Source organism: Heteronotia binoei, chromosome 1, assembly GCF_032191835.1.
Source record: "Heteronotia binoei isolate CCM8104 ecotype False Entrance Well chromosome 1, APGP_CSIRO_Hbin_v1, whole genome shotgun sequence".
Classification (NCBI taxonomy): Eukaryota; Metazoa; Chordata; class Lepidosauria; order Squamata; family Gekkonidae; genus Heteronotia; species Heteronotia binoei.
In genome coordinates, this window is record NC_083223.1 from 115,702,471 (window position 1) to 115,720,407 (window position 17,937).

The 17,937-nt window shown below is 38.8% G+C and overlaps 1 protein-coding gene across 8 annotated transcripts in view; it reads left to right on the top strand.

Moving 5' to 3' along the window:
- LAMA2 (laminin subunit alpha 2) overlaps positions 1-17,937 on the top strand; it is a 900,941-nt gene that overhangs the window by 527,176 nt on the left and 355,828 nt on the right. For 4 of the 8 annotated variants that reach the window (XM_060239150.1, XM_060239173.1, XM_060239164.1 and 1 more), the window contains exons 16-17: positions 13,345-13,398; positions 14,045-14,158. In XM_060239150.1, the coding sequence (XP_060095133.1) occupies positions 13,345-13,398; positions 14,045-14,158 (168 nt within the window). The remainder of the gene's footprint in view (positions 1-13,344; positions 13,399-14,044; positions 14,159-17,937) is intronic. The other 4 variants (XM_060239159.1, XM_060239188.1, XM_060239196.1 and 1 more) reach the window with 1 other exon arrangement.

Here is a 17,937-nt window from a genome sequence, read left to right on the forward strand (position 1 = left end):
TCCCACTTGCGATTCTTCCTGACCGGGCAGGTGGAAGGGTGTCACTGATCTGACACCCCCAAAGAGACTCTGGTGGGGTCTCTTAGGCATGGGGCTTTCACATGGGAATGGAGGTGGAACAGCTGTTGCTCCTGTTTCTTTTGTGTGCTCTGAAGCCCTCTCCGTCGCAATCACTAATACAGCAACAAGAGACGAATTCTCGACTGTTTGCTTTTCTTTTCTCTAACAAGCTTATCATCTATCACCCATCTATCTCAAGCATGACAAATCTGCAATGCAAGTAAGTTTGTTTTTAACTGCCAAGACCAAGGGTCTTTTTCAGATGCTAATGATTTTACAGTTCAAAAAGAAGGGGACAAGATCGTTATCTCTAATCTCCCTGTGAATGAGGCCATGAAAAGTCAAAGAACATCTTTAAACACTGGAAGCAATGTGAATCAATCGGAATATGGACATTTAAATCGACCCTGGTTATAATTGGATATTTCTCAAAGAGACTATTATTTGGCTGCAATACAGTCTGAACAAAATGAGATATCTGTTAGAAGGATTTTTTCTTTGCTGTCTGATGTGAAACTTATACGTTAACATTTACAACTACAGAGAGACTGAGAAGGATGGACTGTCTGGGACTTTGAGTTCTTTTGTAAGCAGGATTAATGGACTGAGTTTGCTGACAGAGAAAAATGGCTTTGCTAAGCGAAATTTCTTACAAAAAAGACATGTTAAGTGATTTAAAATCTCTGAAGCAAGATCTTGGTTTATTGGTTGGTTTGATTCAGAAACAAGTGGCAGCTTTTTTGCTGAAAGCTAGTGAAACCTCAAATCTACATGAGCAAAATGCTAACCTGGCGATATCTGTGGATTTGAAATGGGAGATTGAGCTGTTTGGAAATCATCAAAAGAAAATTAAAATGGAAGCTTGTGGCGTATTCAAAAAAAAAAGAGGACCGGAAATGGAGGCTGACCCAAGCTAGGAGGAGAGGAACAAAGGTTGTGGAATTCTTCTTATCTGCTTTGAGAAGCATGACTGCATTAAGAAGTGAGAAGATGCATTCCAACCAGAAAATGATGTGATGTGAAAATCTTTCAGAAAGAAGACTCTCCTGAAGTAGACTTTCCTCAGTGGGTAGCTGGATATGGACTTTGTAAGAAAGTTGGATATGTGAAATCAGAAGGCTAAGTGATTTTTTTTTGTCGTCTTTGTTTTTGTTTGTTTCTGGATTATAATAAACTGTCTTGTTTAAAATAAGATGGACTTAAAAGTTAAAGGGCTAAAAAGTTCTTTGAAAAGAATTTTATGTAAGAATTGTTTGTTTTAGATTAAGTTGTAAGAAAGCAGATAACATAATTTCTTTACAAAATGCTGAACTTGTTTTTAAAAGACAATTATGTTAGTCTCTATGTTTGTTATAAATATGGGTAATTTTATAAGTTAAGCTATAACTCAGGAGGAATTTTTTTTTCAGTAAGAAGGATTTCCTGAAATGTTTTTATTTTAGAAAGTTGAGTAGGTTGAGATTAATCAGAACAGGTTGGAGATTTTTACTTTTGGATCTTAAAAGATGTTTTTCCTAGCTTAATAGGGAAACAAGAGATGGAGTAATTGTTAAAAAGGTAGACAATACAGATGTTATGTAAATTGCTATACTTGTTTCTTTAATAATAATGCTTCTCAGGAGAAACTGTTGATATTGAAATAGATGTAATACCAGGTTGTATTCTTTTTGTTTGAGGGGTTTTTTTTCCTCTTAAGTATAAAGATATAAATTTTTCATGTTTTTGTTAATGAGGATAGGGCCAATCTGTTAAATCACTTTGGGGGGTTTTTTGGTTTTGTTTTTTAAAAAGTTTAAGCCAAAGTAGTAAGCTTTGTGTTGAGACTGCTCTGACTTGTGCAGATTTATATGTGTGGAAGAAGAAATGTTTAGGCTTGTATTGTAAATAATAGTTTGGTAAAAATGTTTTGAAAGATAAAGATGGCAAAACATATGGAGAATTTTATACTTGCAGGTAGATTGAATTGGATATCTTATTTGGAGGTAGATTTAAAATTGATGTATTTGTATTTTTCTTTTTTTTCCCCATTTCTTATTCTGCGTATGCCCTCCCTTCCCTTTTTATGCTTTTTCTTTTCTAATTAAAACTAATAAAATTATATAAAGTGTACTGTGCGGTGGGAGGAAGCAGGTGGGAGGTTGGGAAAATGATGGGGCAAAGAGAGTGATGGAGTGGGGCAGAAAGAGAAAGAAAGAGTGATGAAGTGGGGAGGCAAAAAAAAACAAGGAGAGTGAGGAGGGGGCAGAAATAGAAGAGAGAGAGTAAGAAAAGGGATGGGAGAAAGAGTGAGAGAAGTAGGGAGAGAGGGGAGGAAGCAAAGGTGGGAGAATAGGATAGCCACTCCTGATCATTTTTGTGGAGGTTCAGGCTGGGTTGTCACCATGATGCTGAAGACATCCAGCCTTTTTTGTTGATGGCTGGATACCACCCCTGAAAATCTGGCTGAGGGGCTGGAGGCTGTGGTGGGATGGCTTAAACAGAGTCAACTGAAACTGAAACCTTCAAAGATGGAAGTTGTATGACTGGTCTGAGGGGATTCTGATATGATGTGTCAACTCCCAGTTATTGAGGGTGTGCCCTTAAGACAGGAACCTTACATTAAGTGTTTGGGGGTGATCCTGGATTCCTCTTTAACTATGAAGGCCCAGGTCGCCAATATTGCCAGGCTGGTGTTTTTTCCAACTTCGCCAATTGATCCTCTACCTGTCAGGCAATTGGCCCCCTACCAGTCTCACGCTGACCTAGCCACTGTAATCGATTCACCAGTTACCTCCAGGCTGGATTACTGTAACTTGCTCTACATGGGCCTACTCTTGAGGCTGACCCAGAAACTCCAACTGGTACAAAATGCAGCAGTGTGAGTCCTTACTGGGACTCCTCACACAGCACATATTAAGCCTGTACTGCGTGAGCTGCATTGGCTTCTCGTGGTGTATGGATCCGCTTCAAGGTTCTGGTGTTGACCTTCAAGACCCTTAATGGTCAGGAACCTATGTAACCTTCAAAACCATCTCTCCTAGTCCCCAGAAGAGCATTGTGCTCTATTGGTTAAAACTTGTTGGTGGTCCCCCAGCCCAAGAAATATCCAGCTGTCCTCAACCACAGCCCTGGCTCCAACCTGTCTTCTGACTAACATCTGTGTCCTGCAGGACTTCTTACAGTTTGCAGGGCTTGTAAGGCAGAGATGTTTCTGCAGGCATATGGTTGAGGGCAGCAATGATTCCATCATGGCACTCCCATCCCACTGCCTCCCCCTATAAGACACAGGCACAATTAGACTATGTAGCACCATCTTTTAGTTCTATTTTTGCTTTTATAAATTTTAGTCTGTTTAATGTTTTATATGATATGTTGTGCACTGTCCTGAGCCTGGCATGACATGGAAGGTGTTTGAAAAATTGAAATAAATAAATAATATTCTAATAATCACCCTTGGCCCCATCTGAGGATAACGAAATCTGTGGATTGGAGCCACATGGAGGCTAAACAGATCCTTCACCAAACTTGGGGCACTCCTGCAGAAAATCAGAACATTAAAAAAGTACACGAGGAGGTTTAAATCCCTTGAAAAGTTAAATGCCACTCTCTGTGCTTGTGCAGAGAATGCTTTTTCCTACCTTGTGCTGGGTGGTTGATAGCTGCGATGGATCCCATAACCACACTGGCTCAGGGTCAGTTGTGGTGGAGCCTGGGACTTGCAGCAGCTGCCTTGGAGCACAGGAACCATAGTGGGCCTGGGGCTAAGGAAAAACCAGCCAAGGAGCCACAGCAGACTACAGATTCACACATAGGTGGGGGAAACCCCACATTTTTTAACAGGGTCCACTGTGGTTCCTGGGCTCACCTGCAGCCTTTGACAGGTCCTCCATGGCTTCCTGACTTCTTCACCACTTCCAGGCTCACTGTGTCCATCATTGACGAAGCACCCAGCCACACCAGGCAGCCAACAGCTGCAGGAGAGGCCAGGGGCTGTAGAGGTCGCAGAGGCAGTGGCCAGTTAGCCTGGGAGCCACAGCAGGCTCTCTGAGGCTTCAGGAGAGCCCAAGAACCACGACAGGCCTACTGATTTGCAAGAGAGCTGAGGAGTCAGAGGGCTTGGCAATAAAGAGGGGAGAGTCTCATGGACCCTCACTTGTGTTGGAAATATGTATCTGTTCTGTATGTCCTTTGCAATGTTTTAATGTTCCAGTCATTATAGGGTTAACACTGTGCCTGTTTCCCTATTGTCTGCATGACCTAGGAAGAAGGTCTAGCAGCCGGAAAACCTGTTTTATTTGTTTGGTCAGTTAGTCAGGTAACTTCCTTTGTTCAGGCAGAGAGGTCAAGAAGAAGGAAGAAGTAGCCTCCATTGAGCACATGATCTTCTAGTGTAAGCATGTAGTTCTATAGTGTTTGTTGTTTTATCTCTCAGTACCCTTTCCCTGTAGTAATAAATATGTTTTGCTTTCATATTAAATGCCTCTCAATGATTATTTGATCCAGTGATCCATTGCACTGCTTGAGATAAAGAGATAGAACTTCAAGCAGAATTCCCTAACAAAATTGGTAGCAGAGGATGGTTCTTGGTTTTTGCCATCAAGCTGGTAGCTTATAGCATGGACTGTTTTTTGAACTCCAAATGATTTTTTAAAATCTGGATCGCCTTTGAGAACATTTAGAAAGCAATAGGTAAGAAGCTGCTATGCTGTTCAGACAAGCCTCAATTTTAAAATGACGTCATTTTTTTCTCTTGCCATTACTGAGAATGTTCTGATTTAAATGAGCTTTGAATTCAGATTGTCTTTATCTGAAAACGCTGCTACTTTTGCCTAAAAGTCTCAAGATGTGCTAGAAAAAGAATTTTTGGAGCTTTTTAAGCCTTTTCTGTGGCTTACATTGGAGACCTTGGAAGAGCCTTGCTGCAACCATGCGCACACATTCAGCTGCCTTTTTCTCCCCTGTGAGGAAGGAAGAATCTTTAACCTTGTCCTGCCTGATTGCTGTGAAAAATGTTGAACCCAGAGAGAGGAGCCACTGGATCTTCTGTTTCCACGTCTTCAGGAACAGCCACCGGAAATCTTGATTTTGGTACCGTGAGTAACCTACCAGTGATAGGATTTAGTACCCTGAAGTTAACTAAGAATAATTCCTCATTCTGGCTCTCATTCCTAATGCAAAGACTTGAGACTTATGGAGCTGAAAGAGTTTTGTCTGAAAATCCCCCTGAGAATGAGCAAGAAAAAACAATTTTTAAATGGCTAGATGGTTTTGCAAAAACTTTCATTTTAGAATACATTGAGACATATGAAATTCCTGAATTGCACACTCTTAAAACTGCAAAAGAAATGCTTGAATGCCTTAAAGATAAATATAACAAAACTCCTATAAGCACTATTCATGATTTAAAGGGAAAAATATTTGGTTTTCAAGTGCAAGAAGGGGAGACTGTGACTAAATGTCTGAAGGAATTTATGTGCATGTAATCCAGACTACAGGAGCTTGGTGAGACTATTACAGAAAAAGACGTAATCTCAACTATACTGAAAGCTCTATCCAGTACTTACAAGCCAATTAAGATGATTTTGAGACTACAAAAAGATTTGAGTCTGGAAGGTCTGTTAAATGCTATCAAGGAGGAAGCAGCCTCCAGATCTGGGGACAAGGACACTGAACTGTCTGATTCTATGTCTGCTTTAAGCCTGAAACCACAGTATAGGAATAAGAAGAGATATAATATGCCATAGATGTGGGCAAAAAAGAAGAGATATAATATGCCATAGATGTGGGCAAAAAAAACAGGAATAAGAAGAGATATAATATGCCATAGATGTGGGCAAAAAAAACATATCACAAGATATTGTAATAATTATGATGCTCCCACTAGACAAAGGAATGTTGAAGCACATATTTCAAATGAGAGAACATGACCGCCATCTTGTGGTCATAGAAATAATAGCAGTCAGAAATTTTCCAAGCCACATGGCCCAGGTGGGAACAAAGAAAAGAACAGAGAAAGTACCATGCATGTTAATAATGTGAATTTTATTGGTGAAAGAGGAAGATTTTAGATTGATAGTGGATCTTCTATGCATATTTGTTGATATAAAGGCATGTTTTCAGAGTTGGATGAAAGTCAGAGACCTTACAAGTTTGTGGTGTGGGTGAGATCAAAATGAAATTGCTTACCACTGATGGAGATTTAATGCCAGTAAAACTGAAAAATGTAGCTTATGCACCTGAATCAAGTGAGAATTTACTTTCAAGCCAAGTGCTTATAAGAAATAATTATGCTGTATATCTTGATAAAGGAGATAATGGTGAAATTATTCAGAAGAATTCTGGAATTAGTTTTAAACTGGATGAAAGAAATTGAGCTTATTATATTATGGATTTATGAAAGGTCAGATGCTGTTGATGCTGTGGAAAAGACTGCCAGATTAAAGGCAGAAAGTATGACCATAGGAGATGTGTTTATGCTTGGCATGTAAAGTTAGCACACAGAAGCATGCAGTGTTGAGAAGTTGCTGAAGGATTGTGGACTTGATGTTGTGCATTGTGATAAATCCAAGGAAGATGTGATGTTTGTCTGAGAGCAAAAGGAACTGCACCTTGCATCAGTGGAAAAAGCAGTGTGCATAATGAAAGGTTTTTGGAAACAATATTCAGTGATGTTGTTGGGCCTATAAAAACTTCGATTGGGATAAATATTTTTTTTTCAGTATTCACAGAAGCAAAGACAAAATATAGCACTGTCTATATGCTCAAATCAAAAGATGAGACTCTTGATAAATTTAAAGAATATATTGCCATGGTTAGAAACGGATTTGGGCATGCACCTCAAAGCTTGCTGACAGATGGAGGTGGTGACTATTGCAATACTGAGTTTAAGAAATTTCTGAAAGCAGAAAGGATTGAACACAAAGTGACTGTCCCATACACTCCACACAGAATAGGAGTGTAGAAAGACATAATCGTGCATTACAGGAAATGACCAGAGCAATGCTCATGCATTCTGGATTACCTAAAGGCCTGTGGGCTAAAGCTGTAAATACAGCAGTGTATATTCACAATAGAATATCTTTAAAAGTAACAGGAATTACTCTGTTCCAGGCTTGGTTTGACAAGAAGCCAGGACTTAAGCATCTTAAAACTTTTGGAGCAAAAGCCTATGCATATGTTCCTAGAGAAAATAGAGGGAAGCTATTGATGCAAGAACTGAGATTGGATTCATAGTAGGATATTCCTCAGTGGGAAAAGGCTACAGAGTCTATGATCCAAAGATGAATAAGACTAAACATTGTAATGTTGTGTTTGTGGAAGACAGTAATTTGCCTAAAGCACCCTGTGTACCTGAATCTGATTCTGAGGTTACTGATGATGTTTCTGAAGATTGGTGTACCTGGTTACCTGTAGTGACCACTGATGAACCGGCAGGTCTACCTTCTGAAGACTCTACTGAACCAGAAGGGGAAACGGGGACCGCACCGCAGGGAGTGACAGAACCTCCACTCATTTTAAGATTATCAGAAAGGAGCACAAAAGGGCAACCACCACAGAAATATGGATACTGTGACACTGAGATCTATAGAGACTGTGAAACCTAAAGAACTGGAAACAAGTGTGTGATTTTACCTAATGAAGGAAAGGAGAAATGGATTCAAGCAATGAAACAAGAGATACTATCCATTTATGAAAAAGATGTATGGACTCTTACAAAGCTACCTGCAGGAAGAAAGCCTGTTGGGTGCAAATGGGTCTACAAAATAAAGTACAAAGATAATGGAACTATAGACTTGTACAAAGCAAGGCTAGTAGCCAAAGGCTATGCACAAGAATTTGGAACTGATTATTCAGAGACTTTTGCACCAGTTATCAATAGTGCTACACTTAAATCACAACTGAGTGTGGCATCATCTAGAAATATGCTCATAGAGCACCTAGACATTAAGACAGCATTTCTTAATGGTGAGTTATCAGAGGAAATCTATATGGAAATACCTGAAGGTTTTCAAGTCCCTGGCAAAGAGAATTATGTTTTCAAACTCAACAAAGGACTGTATGGTTTGAAACAGGCCGCAAAAAGTTGGTATGACAAAATAACTGGACTACTACAGCAACAAGGATTTGAGCAAGGGAAAGCTGAACCCTGCATGTACACTAGACTTAAAGATGGAGAATATCAATACATTCTGGTTTACGTTGATGATTTGGTTGTGAGCTGCAAGAACAAAGAGGACATTAAAGACATTGTTGAAAAGCTGAACAAAGAGATTGAAGTCAAAAGACTTGGAGATACTAAACATTATCTAGGAATACAGATTGAGAGACTTGAGGATGGAACCTTTCAACTGTGCCAAAGACAAAAGATTATGGACTTTATAGAAACTCTTGGCATGAGAGACTATAAAGAATCTAAGATACTTCTTGAACCTGCATACCTGAGAGCTCAGGGTGGTCAACCACTCAAAGACACTGGCGAATACAGAGAAGCTATAGGAAAACTCCTGTACCTGAGTAAAACTACCAGACCTGATATTACAGCTGCTGTTGGAATATTGAGCAGAAAAGTAAGTTCGCCTAATCACCATGATTGGAATTCAGTAAAGAAACTTGCCAGATACTTAAAAGGGACTATGGACTTAAGACTGATCATTGAACCTTCTGAGAATCTCAGACTAGTTGGATACATGGATGCCAACTATGCAATTACAGATCGACCAGTGGATACTTGTTCTTCTATGGAAATGGACTTGTAGAATGGACTAGCAGAAAACAGACTATAGTGGCACAATCTACAGTGTGTGTGTCAGCAGCCAGTGCCTGCAGTCAACTTGAATGTTTTTTTCATCTGCTGAAAGACTTCAAGATAAAAGAACCTGTACCTATTGTAATGTTTGAAGATAATCAGGCTTGTATTGCTATATGTAAAGAGGAAAGTAGAACAGCCAGAAGTAGATCTATTGGTATTAAACGTGAGCTAGTGAAAAATCTACACCAGAAGGGGCTGATTAAGATAGAATATTGTTGTATAGAAGCTATGGTAGCTGATATACTTACTAAGCCATTACCTTGTGCTAGATTTGAATGTTTACGTGAAATGATGATGTGAATGTTACAGTGAATAATGAGTAATGACTACTGAATGTATAATGACTTGCACATTAGGCATTGAGAAGGGGTGTTGGAAATATGTATCTATTCTGTATGTCCTTTGTAATGTTCTAGAGTTCCAGTAATTATAAGGTTAACACTACCTGATTCCCTATTGTCTGCATGACCTAGGAAGAAGATATTGACTGCTGTCAATCAAGGTCTAGAAGCGGGAAAACCTGTTTTGTGTGTTTGGTCAGTTAGTCAGGTGACTTCCTTTGTTCAGGCAGAGTGGTCAAGATGAAGGAGGAAGTAGCCTCCATTAAGCACATGATCTTCTAGTGTAAGCATGTAGTTTTATAGTATTTGTTGTTTTATCTTCTAGTACCCTTTCCCTGTAGTATTAAATATGTTTTTGCTTTCATGTTAAATACCTCTCAATGATTATTTGATCCAGTGATCCATCGCATTGTTTGAGATAAAGAAATAGAATTTCAAACAGAATTCCCTAACAACTTGTACCATTCTAAACTATCCCCCTACTAGTTTAAATCCACTTGTCCCAGATAAATATTGTTATGAGGTCTCAGCGTTGGGACTGGGGACAAAATAATGTAAAAGCCTTTCTTATCCAGAGGGTAGCTCTTGAAATCCTAAAGTGTGTACAAATAAAGTAGAGACACAATTGGATGAGATGCTGTATTTATCCAGAGACTTTTCTATTCCTGATTGCTCTCATACTCTCAAATCATATTTTGACTTTGATGTCAGGAGTAACAACTGTATAGGTCAGGACAAAAGCTTTGGCTCATGAGGGGAATATCTAGTGCTGGACCTCTCTTCTGAAGTTTCTGACCCATATCTTTCCAACTTGAGCTTCATAATTCCCTTCCTTCCTTTTAATTTAATGGGGTTTTTTTTAAAAAAAAAATCCCATACTGAGATCCCTAAATAAAGGCTTCTTAAGAGTCAGGTACTTAACTGAAATCAAACATGATTGATCAAGTATGAAAAGGTACATAAAGAATATGTAGATCCTATCACTGTATATTATTCTATTGACCTAATTTAATATGAATAAATATGTTTCTATTTGTATTTAGCTGCCTTGAGCCCCCTTGGAGATGAATGTTTAAATGTTTAAAATAATGTGATTACTTTAAATATGCAACTATTTAAATATACTTTAAATATTTCCAAACCTTATCACAGTCTTATGATACCATAGTGATGTCATCCATAAGCAGTCAATTTACAGAACAGAAACTGTGATTGAGTAGACTATATATATTATTTGCAAATGGACCAGATACATGGCGAATTAATATCTATCTTATACTACCTTAACCATTATGACTTTCCACAAAGAATATTAGTGGTACCATGAATAAAGGTGGTACCATGAATAAAGGACTGAGAATTTCCTGGTAGAGATCCCCATTATGGAATTTGGCTTTTCAGGACTCCTCGGAGAGAATAAATAAATGAAAACTATTTTCAGTTTGTAGCATGGATATGCTTACTGAAATACTCTCCAGTGTCTTGTGCACACATAGCTGAAGGATTCCTGAATACATTTTCCCCAAAGGCAAGGATGCATATATTGGCAGTTTACTACCATGGGTACTATCAGGGATCCTGCACGTATCCAACATGTAAAATGTGTGACCCGTTTTAAATGTCTGTGGCTTTCATGTACTTCATAAGCTGTTATTCATTAGAAGGGTGAACTTTCCTTCCAAGAAAATAATTTATACATATGGTCCCTAGTACAATCCCATGCCACGAAGTGAAGTGAAAATAATGATTTCCTTGAATTCGCATATTGCATGAATTTGTTATGACCATCATGTTCATAACCCGAACTCTGTGAGATAATAAGGTATTGCTTTTACCTGACCCCACTAGCTGCATTTCTTTTAATTAATTGGAAAGGCTTGCAGATACTGAGAACCCTTTGAATTGTTCAAGAAAGGAGAGAGATGGAGTACAAACACAAAGAGACTTGTAAAATAGTTTCATCTATTTTCATTTTGGCAGATTTTTCACAAAGATTTATTTGTATAAAAATAAACATAACAAATCAGACTGTTTTCTGATTTCTTACTGCCAAACAAATACATATTTAATCTTGTCTGGGAAGATTCACAAATGAATGTCAAGAGTTTTCACAATCTTTAGTTGTAAGATAACTTATTTAGGAAAGTGTTTTTAATTTATTTTAATAGATTTTTAACATATATGCTTTAAAAATTTATACGTCTTGAGCTGTCATGGTATTTATTTATTTAGTTTAGATATTTATACCCTCATTTTCTCCCCAGTGGGGACACAAAACAGCTAACACCATTGTTCTCCTTCTTTATGTAAATAAATATATTCACTTTTTTACCAGCATACATGCAAGTTCCATTTGTGATGAGAGGATGTAATGCTTAATGTGATGAAATTTCAATATTGCTGCTATAACTGAGGCTGAAGTATACTATCTCAAAGAGGTCTGAATTCAAATTTGGCATGATCCCTTGAAAATCCATAAACAGTGATAACAGTCCAATTACAACCAGTAGCAGTTGTGCCTTCTCTCAGAAGTTCTGCAGGAATGCTCTGAACATTCATCAATGTAAAACTATTTGTAAAGTACATAGCTGGCAAAACTGCTGCCTTGCATCTTATTTTGAAGTGTGAACAAAACAGTAGATTTTTTGCTGATGAATCACACCTGTAACATGTCACCTTTGCTGAGAAATGCCATGGTGCAATTTGCTGAATTTCATGTGATACTTTTTTTTATGGGAAGCCTCAACACATTTCTAACAACTGACTGTTTTGTATAAAGTCCCCTAGATACTACCTAGATACTCAGACACACATATATCCAGACACTGCTTTGTCATTCTGTAGTCCATACAGCTATGTAAAGGTTGCAAATACAAAAGTGTGGTTAATTGTAGAAGCTTTTTCTTTTTAAATAAATAAACATTTTATTGAAAGATATATTGCAATATTACAAAGCATATGTTACATCTTATGCAAGTATTGAAATATACATGCATAATGAGTTTATATGTCTGATCAGCACATTGCAATGCTGAATATTGAATGTTTGCTTGTTTTTGTTTGTTATGCACTTTCAAATACAAGGATTAATATTAAAATACATGAATTGACATTTTTCAGCTGGCTCATACAAATGCCTGGAGTTGTTAAGGTCTAGTAGCAGAGATTGAACTTTTTATATTGTTAGAGCATAATCTGAGAATTGTGGCCATAGTTTAAGATTACAGAGCATTTTTTTCTAACAAATTGGTTTGTGACTGATTGTTCTCAATTCTTGCAATACAATCTGAAATCTTACCAGAATACAATATTCTTTGAGTTTGTTAAGCCACTGTTGTATGGCAGACATATTTTTGATTTTCCATTGTAAGGCAGGAAGCTTTTTTGCAGCAGCAGCAGTCACCATTATTAGGAGTAATTGTAAGTAGAAGCTTTTTCTAGTGTGCTGTTGATGAGTTTGAGATGACCCATGCCATAGTAACTCAGGGCTTTTAAAAAAGCACTAAAAACAAAAATGAAACCACTTGTCTTCAGGGGGAGGAGAGGGAGCGGTTTGAACACCATAGTCCAATCATCAAAAAATGGGCTGGCAGTGGATAGGACAAAGAAAACTGACAGAAACATTACATGTGAGGAGAAGGTGACTCCAAATTGGCTTCCAGAAAAAAGATTGGGGGTGGGGAATGATCTTTAAAGAGCAGGGGAAGAAAAGGGGGTGGATAGCAATGTGAAAACTGGAGCCTCAAAAAGGCATGGAGAGATTATAGACCAAATTAGTATGGGGCCAGAACCAATGGGTGGGGTGAAAGCCCTCAGTCAGTCTCCTCACATGTCTGTTCACACATATTCCAGCAATGTGGAGTTGTTCCATAGGGAAGTGGTTCACATACCAGTAAGCTTCTGTAAAAGGAGATTGTAGGCCTACTTTTGTTTTTACTTGTAGGTATGTGTGATTGCTGTTTCCTGTTCACCTTTGACCAAGGTTACTCAAGTAGTAGTTTAGCTATGACTGGCATTTTTAAAAAAGTTCTCCTCTCTATCTCTCTCTGTCTCCTTCAGTCATTTGTCTTCTGACTATTTCACTCTGCATTTCTTGGTATGTGAAGCTTTCCTGTTTCCTTTCTTCATTTCTTTGCTTTCATTTTACCATTTCAGAAGAAAGATCACGCTAAAACCTCCTTTAGTCTTGCACCTGCCAGTTCAGTAAAGGTCAGTGCATAGATAACCATTCTAGAATGATGAGTTTTGTAGAGATTGTTTGATAATTTTCAATTGTTATTTCTGCCATAGGGATTCTCAGATTTTGGGTGGGCTTTCTTGGGGAAATAATACTTGTACCAAATGCAGAACATTTGAAAATGGACATTGAGTGCCACAGAAAGGCAGGAAGTAGTGGTGTCTCACCAGTCAATAGTAGGTTTATTACGAAGGATCCTTGTTGATTCACATTGTATGAAGATTTTGGGGGTAGACAAATTCTTGCTTCATCTTCCCAACATTAATTAGGAAGAGCTGCTGTTTTGTTCTTAGTAGTATTTTCTTTGTTTTAGGAGGGGATCAGATATTTCTTGTTTTGGTCTCCTTTTTAATGTTCCTGTTGGATGCATGCCCTACAGATCCACAGTCCATTACACAAGCACCAGACTGCATGAAACACAGTCTGTTATAGAACAGATGGTTGGTATTGGATTAGAGAAGGCAGACTCAGCTTAAAGGAGGACAAGCCCCAAAAGTTTGGCAAACACTGCCTTGTCAAGTTCTTGTTTGTTTGTTTGCAAAATTTAATGTTGTACTTTCTGGTGTGTTTTTTTCAGTGCTCTGTGAAATAATTTTTACAATGTTTCATCTTCTGCAGTCCTGTTGGCCAAGGCACAGGAGAGTGAACGGTACTATTATTGGGGGAATCTGTAGGCCATGCACATGCTTTGGACATGCGGAGGCTTGTGATGATATCACGGGACAATGCCTGGTAAGTGTTGAGTGACAGCACTGAGATCACCTTGGTATATCAAAGCAATTGAATTAACTACCTTAGGGTCCACAAGTTCTTAAGGAAAGAAGCAGTAATTTGACAAGAGAGATCTTTATATTGAACTGCTTCTGAAGTTAAAGAATCTGTTCATATCATGATGGTAAAGTAGCTACTACAAGTAAGATTGAACAAGAAGGTTTCTTTATGTTATTTTGAAAAGACAGCTGAAGAAATGATAAGCTTTGTAAAGAACAATAAGGGCAACATTTCAGCAAATCTATATTTCAGACCCTTGTGGCTGTCACATTCATGTAATAGCACACAGTTAATAGTGAATGCTGTTATAGCGTGGCATGAAAGTATCACTATTGAAAAAGTGGACATTGCAGAAAATCTTGAAGAAGTAAAATGATGTGGGGAGAGGCACATGAGACGAATGCAGTTTGAGCTAAATGGAAAAGTGTCTTTTCCTGACAGAATGCATATATATGTCATAGCTGCGTGCTAATTCAGCAATTAAGTGCATTTATAATCTAGAATAATCATGCCCGATACACCATTGTTTCTAGCCTGCTTGGTAGCTATTTCGAATGGATGAATTACGCTGAATAGACTGTTCTGATTAACTCAAGGGCATTTTAGTTTTATATTGTCTGACATGGCATGAAGCTTAAAACAACATTTCTCATTTCATTAGCCTTGCAGGAATGGAATTTGAACCACTGCCAGTTTAGAAGGATATCATACTCCTATTTCCCTGCAGAATTTCAAGCCAACTCTGCATTGTGTGTGTGTTTAAACGTTCCTCTCTACTACCTTTCTTTTCCCCAAGTTAAAGCTTCAGGGGAAATCCAGATGAAAATTCAGGGTTTTTACAATGCAATTTGGCATTTGAATTATTACTGAAGTTTGTACTTTCCTCTGTACAAGTTATTTAACTGGTCTGCACTTCTGAATAAGGCTGCTTAAATTTGCTTTTCTGAGAATAGACGCCTAAAATGATGTTCATGTTTAATTTCACCTTAAAGATGTATCCAGAAAGAACATTGTCATTATAACTGTGTTTGCTTAAATCCAATTTAAAAAATCAACCAAAAGAGGGAGACAGCATCCAAGAAATCAGGAAGAGATAGAGACTGGGAAGAGCAGCATGAAGGAGCTGGAAAAGATTCTTAACCCTCCCAAGGAATCGGGGTATTTTTGACCCCAGAGTCATGAGGAAAAATGGTTTATCCATTTGAAGCTTTCTACAGACACCAGCCTCCTGTTATGCCTTCTCAGTGAACTGCAGTACCTTGGCCTGAAGTTCCTCTCTCCGCAACCTTTCTTTTTTTAAAAATTTTGAGTTTCATAAAAAGGGAAAATGGGATCAATCTGGCCACAATAGACTTGGCTTGAAAATGAAAGCACTATGCATAATCATAATTTGGGGTTCTATTGGAAAAATATTGGAAAACACTATTTTAGCGCTATTCCTATGTTTAAATAGATGGACCAAAACCTATTATCTCCATTTTATAGAAAAGGTAGAGTAAACAGTGAAAACAAAATCTTTTATCATAATTTATATCTATAGATCTTTGTTTGGCTTTGAGGATTTAGAACGCTTTTGGAATTGGGGGTTGCAGTGACCCCCAAGGGAAAGCAGTCTTTGCAACCTGAATTGTTGAGTATATAGTAGGAACAGGTAAAAGCTCTGTGTTTGTGCTCTGTCAAAGCTTCCCTCATGCCCACAACCTCAAGGGAAAACTCAAATTGAACGACACTGCACTTTTGGAAATGGGGTCATTCCATACCCCATTGCAAGACAAGACATGACATGTTTGAAGGCATCCCCTGATCCTCACATTTTCCAGACTTGAAGGAGCTGTGAAGCCTGGAACTCTAGATCGGGGGTGTCAAACTCATTTGTTATGAAGGCTGGATTGGACATAAATCAGATCTTGTCGGGCTGGGCCATGTGTGTCATAAAATGTAATGCTATGTAACAGAGATATAAACTTTATAAAGGACATGAACACAATTAAAATTATTTTTTAAAAAACTTAAAACATGCTTAAAACATTAACACTTGTTGGTCATAAAGGTGTTTCCTTTGTATTTCTCCCATGGGATCCATGGAACTGGCTCTTTCCTTCTTTCCCCAGGGGGCCAGGAGGGGGAGGAGACTCAGCCAATAGAAGGAAGGGAGGCTTGGCTCAGTAGCTCTGCTGTGCGAATGAGAGAGCCTGGCAAAGCAAACTATCCCTCCTCCCCTTCTCCCCCCAAGGGAGGAGCCACAGCCAATGGAGAAAATAGAGGTTTTGCTCTTTAGCTCCTGTGCGATTGAGCAAGCATGGCAAAGGAAACTGTTCATAGAATCATAGAGTTGGAAGGGATCTCTAGGGTCATCTAGTCCAATCCCCTGCACAATGCAGGAAACTCACAAACACTTCCCCCTAAATTCACAAGCTCTTCATTGCTGTCAGATGGCCATCTAGCCACTGTTTAAAAACCTCCAAGGAAGGAGAGCCCACCACCTCCCGAGGAAGCCTGTTCCACTGAGGAATTGCTCTAACTGTCAGGAAGTTCTTCCTAATGTTGAGCTGGAAACTCTTTTGATTTAATTTCAACCGATTGGTTCTGGTCCTACCTTCCATGGCCACAGAAAACAATTCCACGCCATCCTCTATATGACAGCCCTTCAAGTACTTGAAGATGGTGATCATATCACCTCTCGGTCATCTCCTCTCCAAGCTAAACATACCCAGCTCCTTCAACCTTTCCTCATAGGACTTGGTCTTCAGACCCCTCACCATCTTCGTCGCCCTCCTCTGGACCCATTCCAGCTTGTCTATATCCTTCTTAAAATGTGGTGCCCAAAACTGAACACAATACTCCAGGTGAGGTCTTACCAGAGCAGAGTAAAGCGATACCATCACATCACGTGTTCTGGACACTATACTTCTGTTGATACACCCCAAAATTGCATTTGCCTTTTTAGCCACCGCATCACACTGTTGACTCATGTTCAGCGTATGATCCACTAAGACCCCTAGATCCTTTTTGCACATACTACTGCTAAGACAAGTCTCCCCCATCCTATAACCATGCATTGGATCTTTCCTACCTAAATGCAGAACTTTACATTTCTCCCTGTTAAAATTCATTTTATTGATTTTAGCCCAATTTTCTAGCCTGCCAAGGTCATCCTGTATTCTGTTTCTGTCTTCTTCTGTTATGCAGAAGGAAGCAAAAGAGAGGGAAAAGAAAACAGATGACAGCCAGTTGCTTGGGGGCCTGATAGGAGCCTTCTGGGGGCCTGATTTGGCCCCCATGCCGCATGTTTGATACCCTTGCTCTAGATGAACCCTGGCCACCTGCTTTCTGAGCTAATTGCTTCCCTTTTGCCCTTCAAATTTTGCAAACCTCAGGGTGATCTTCTCAACTTTCCATATCTTGGAGCAGGGGTAAGTACTCTAGATGACCCCATTCACCTGTCCACTGAACTGTTCACCTTTGAATTTCCCCAAACTCTGAGTCACCTTCTCAACTTTACATATTTAGGTGGGTGGGTATGTGTGTGTGTGTGTGTAAGGTTACAATGATTGCTTTCTTTAAAATAATCAGTTTTATAGATTCCCAATTCTGTCTTCTGCTTTAAAAATGGTGGGGTCAGTTTGACCCCATTTATGTTTTTGTGGGGGTTTGATGTTTTCAATGAGGGGTATTTTTGACCCCAATTCCAAATATGTCTTTCCTTTGTCCTGCATTGCTGAAGAATGTTATTCTTGAGG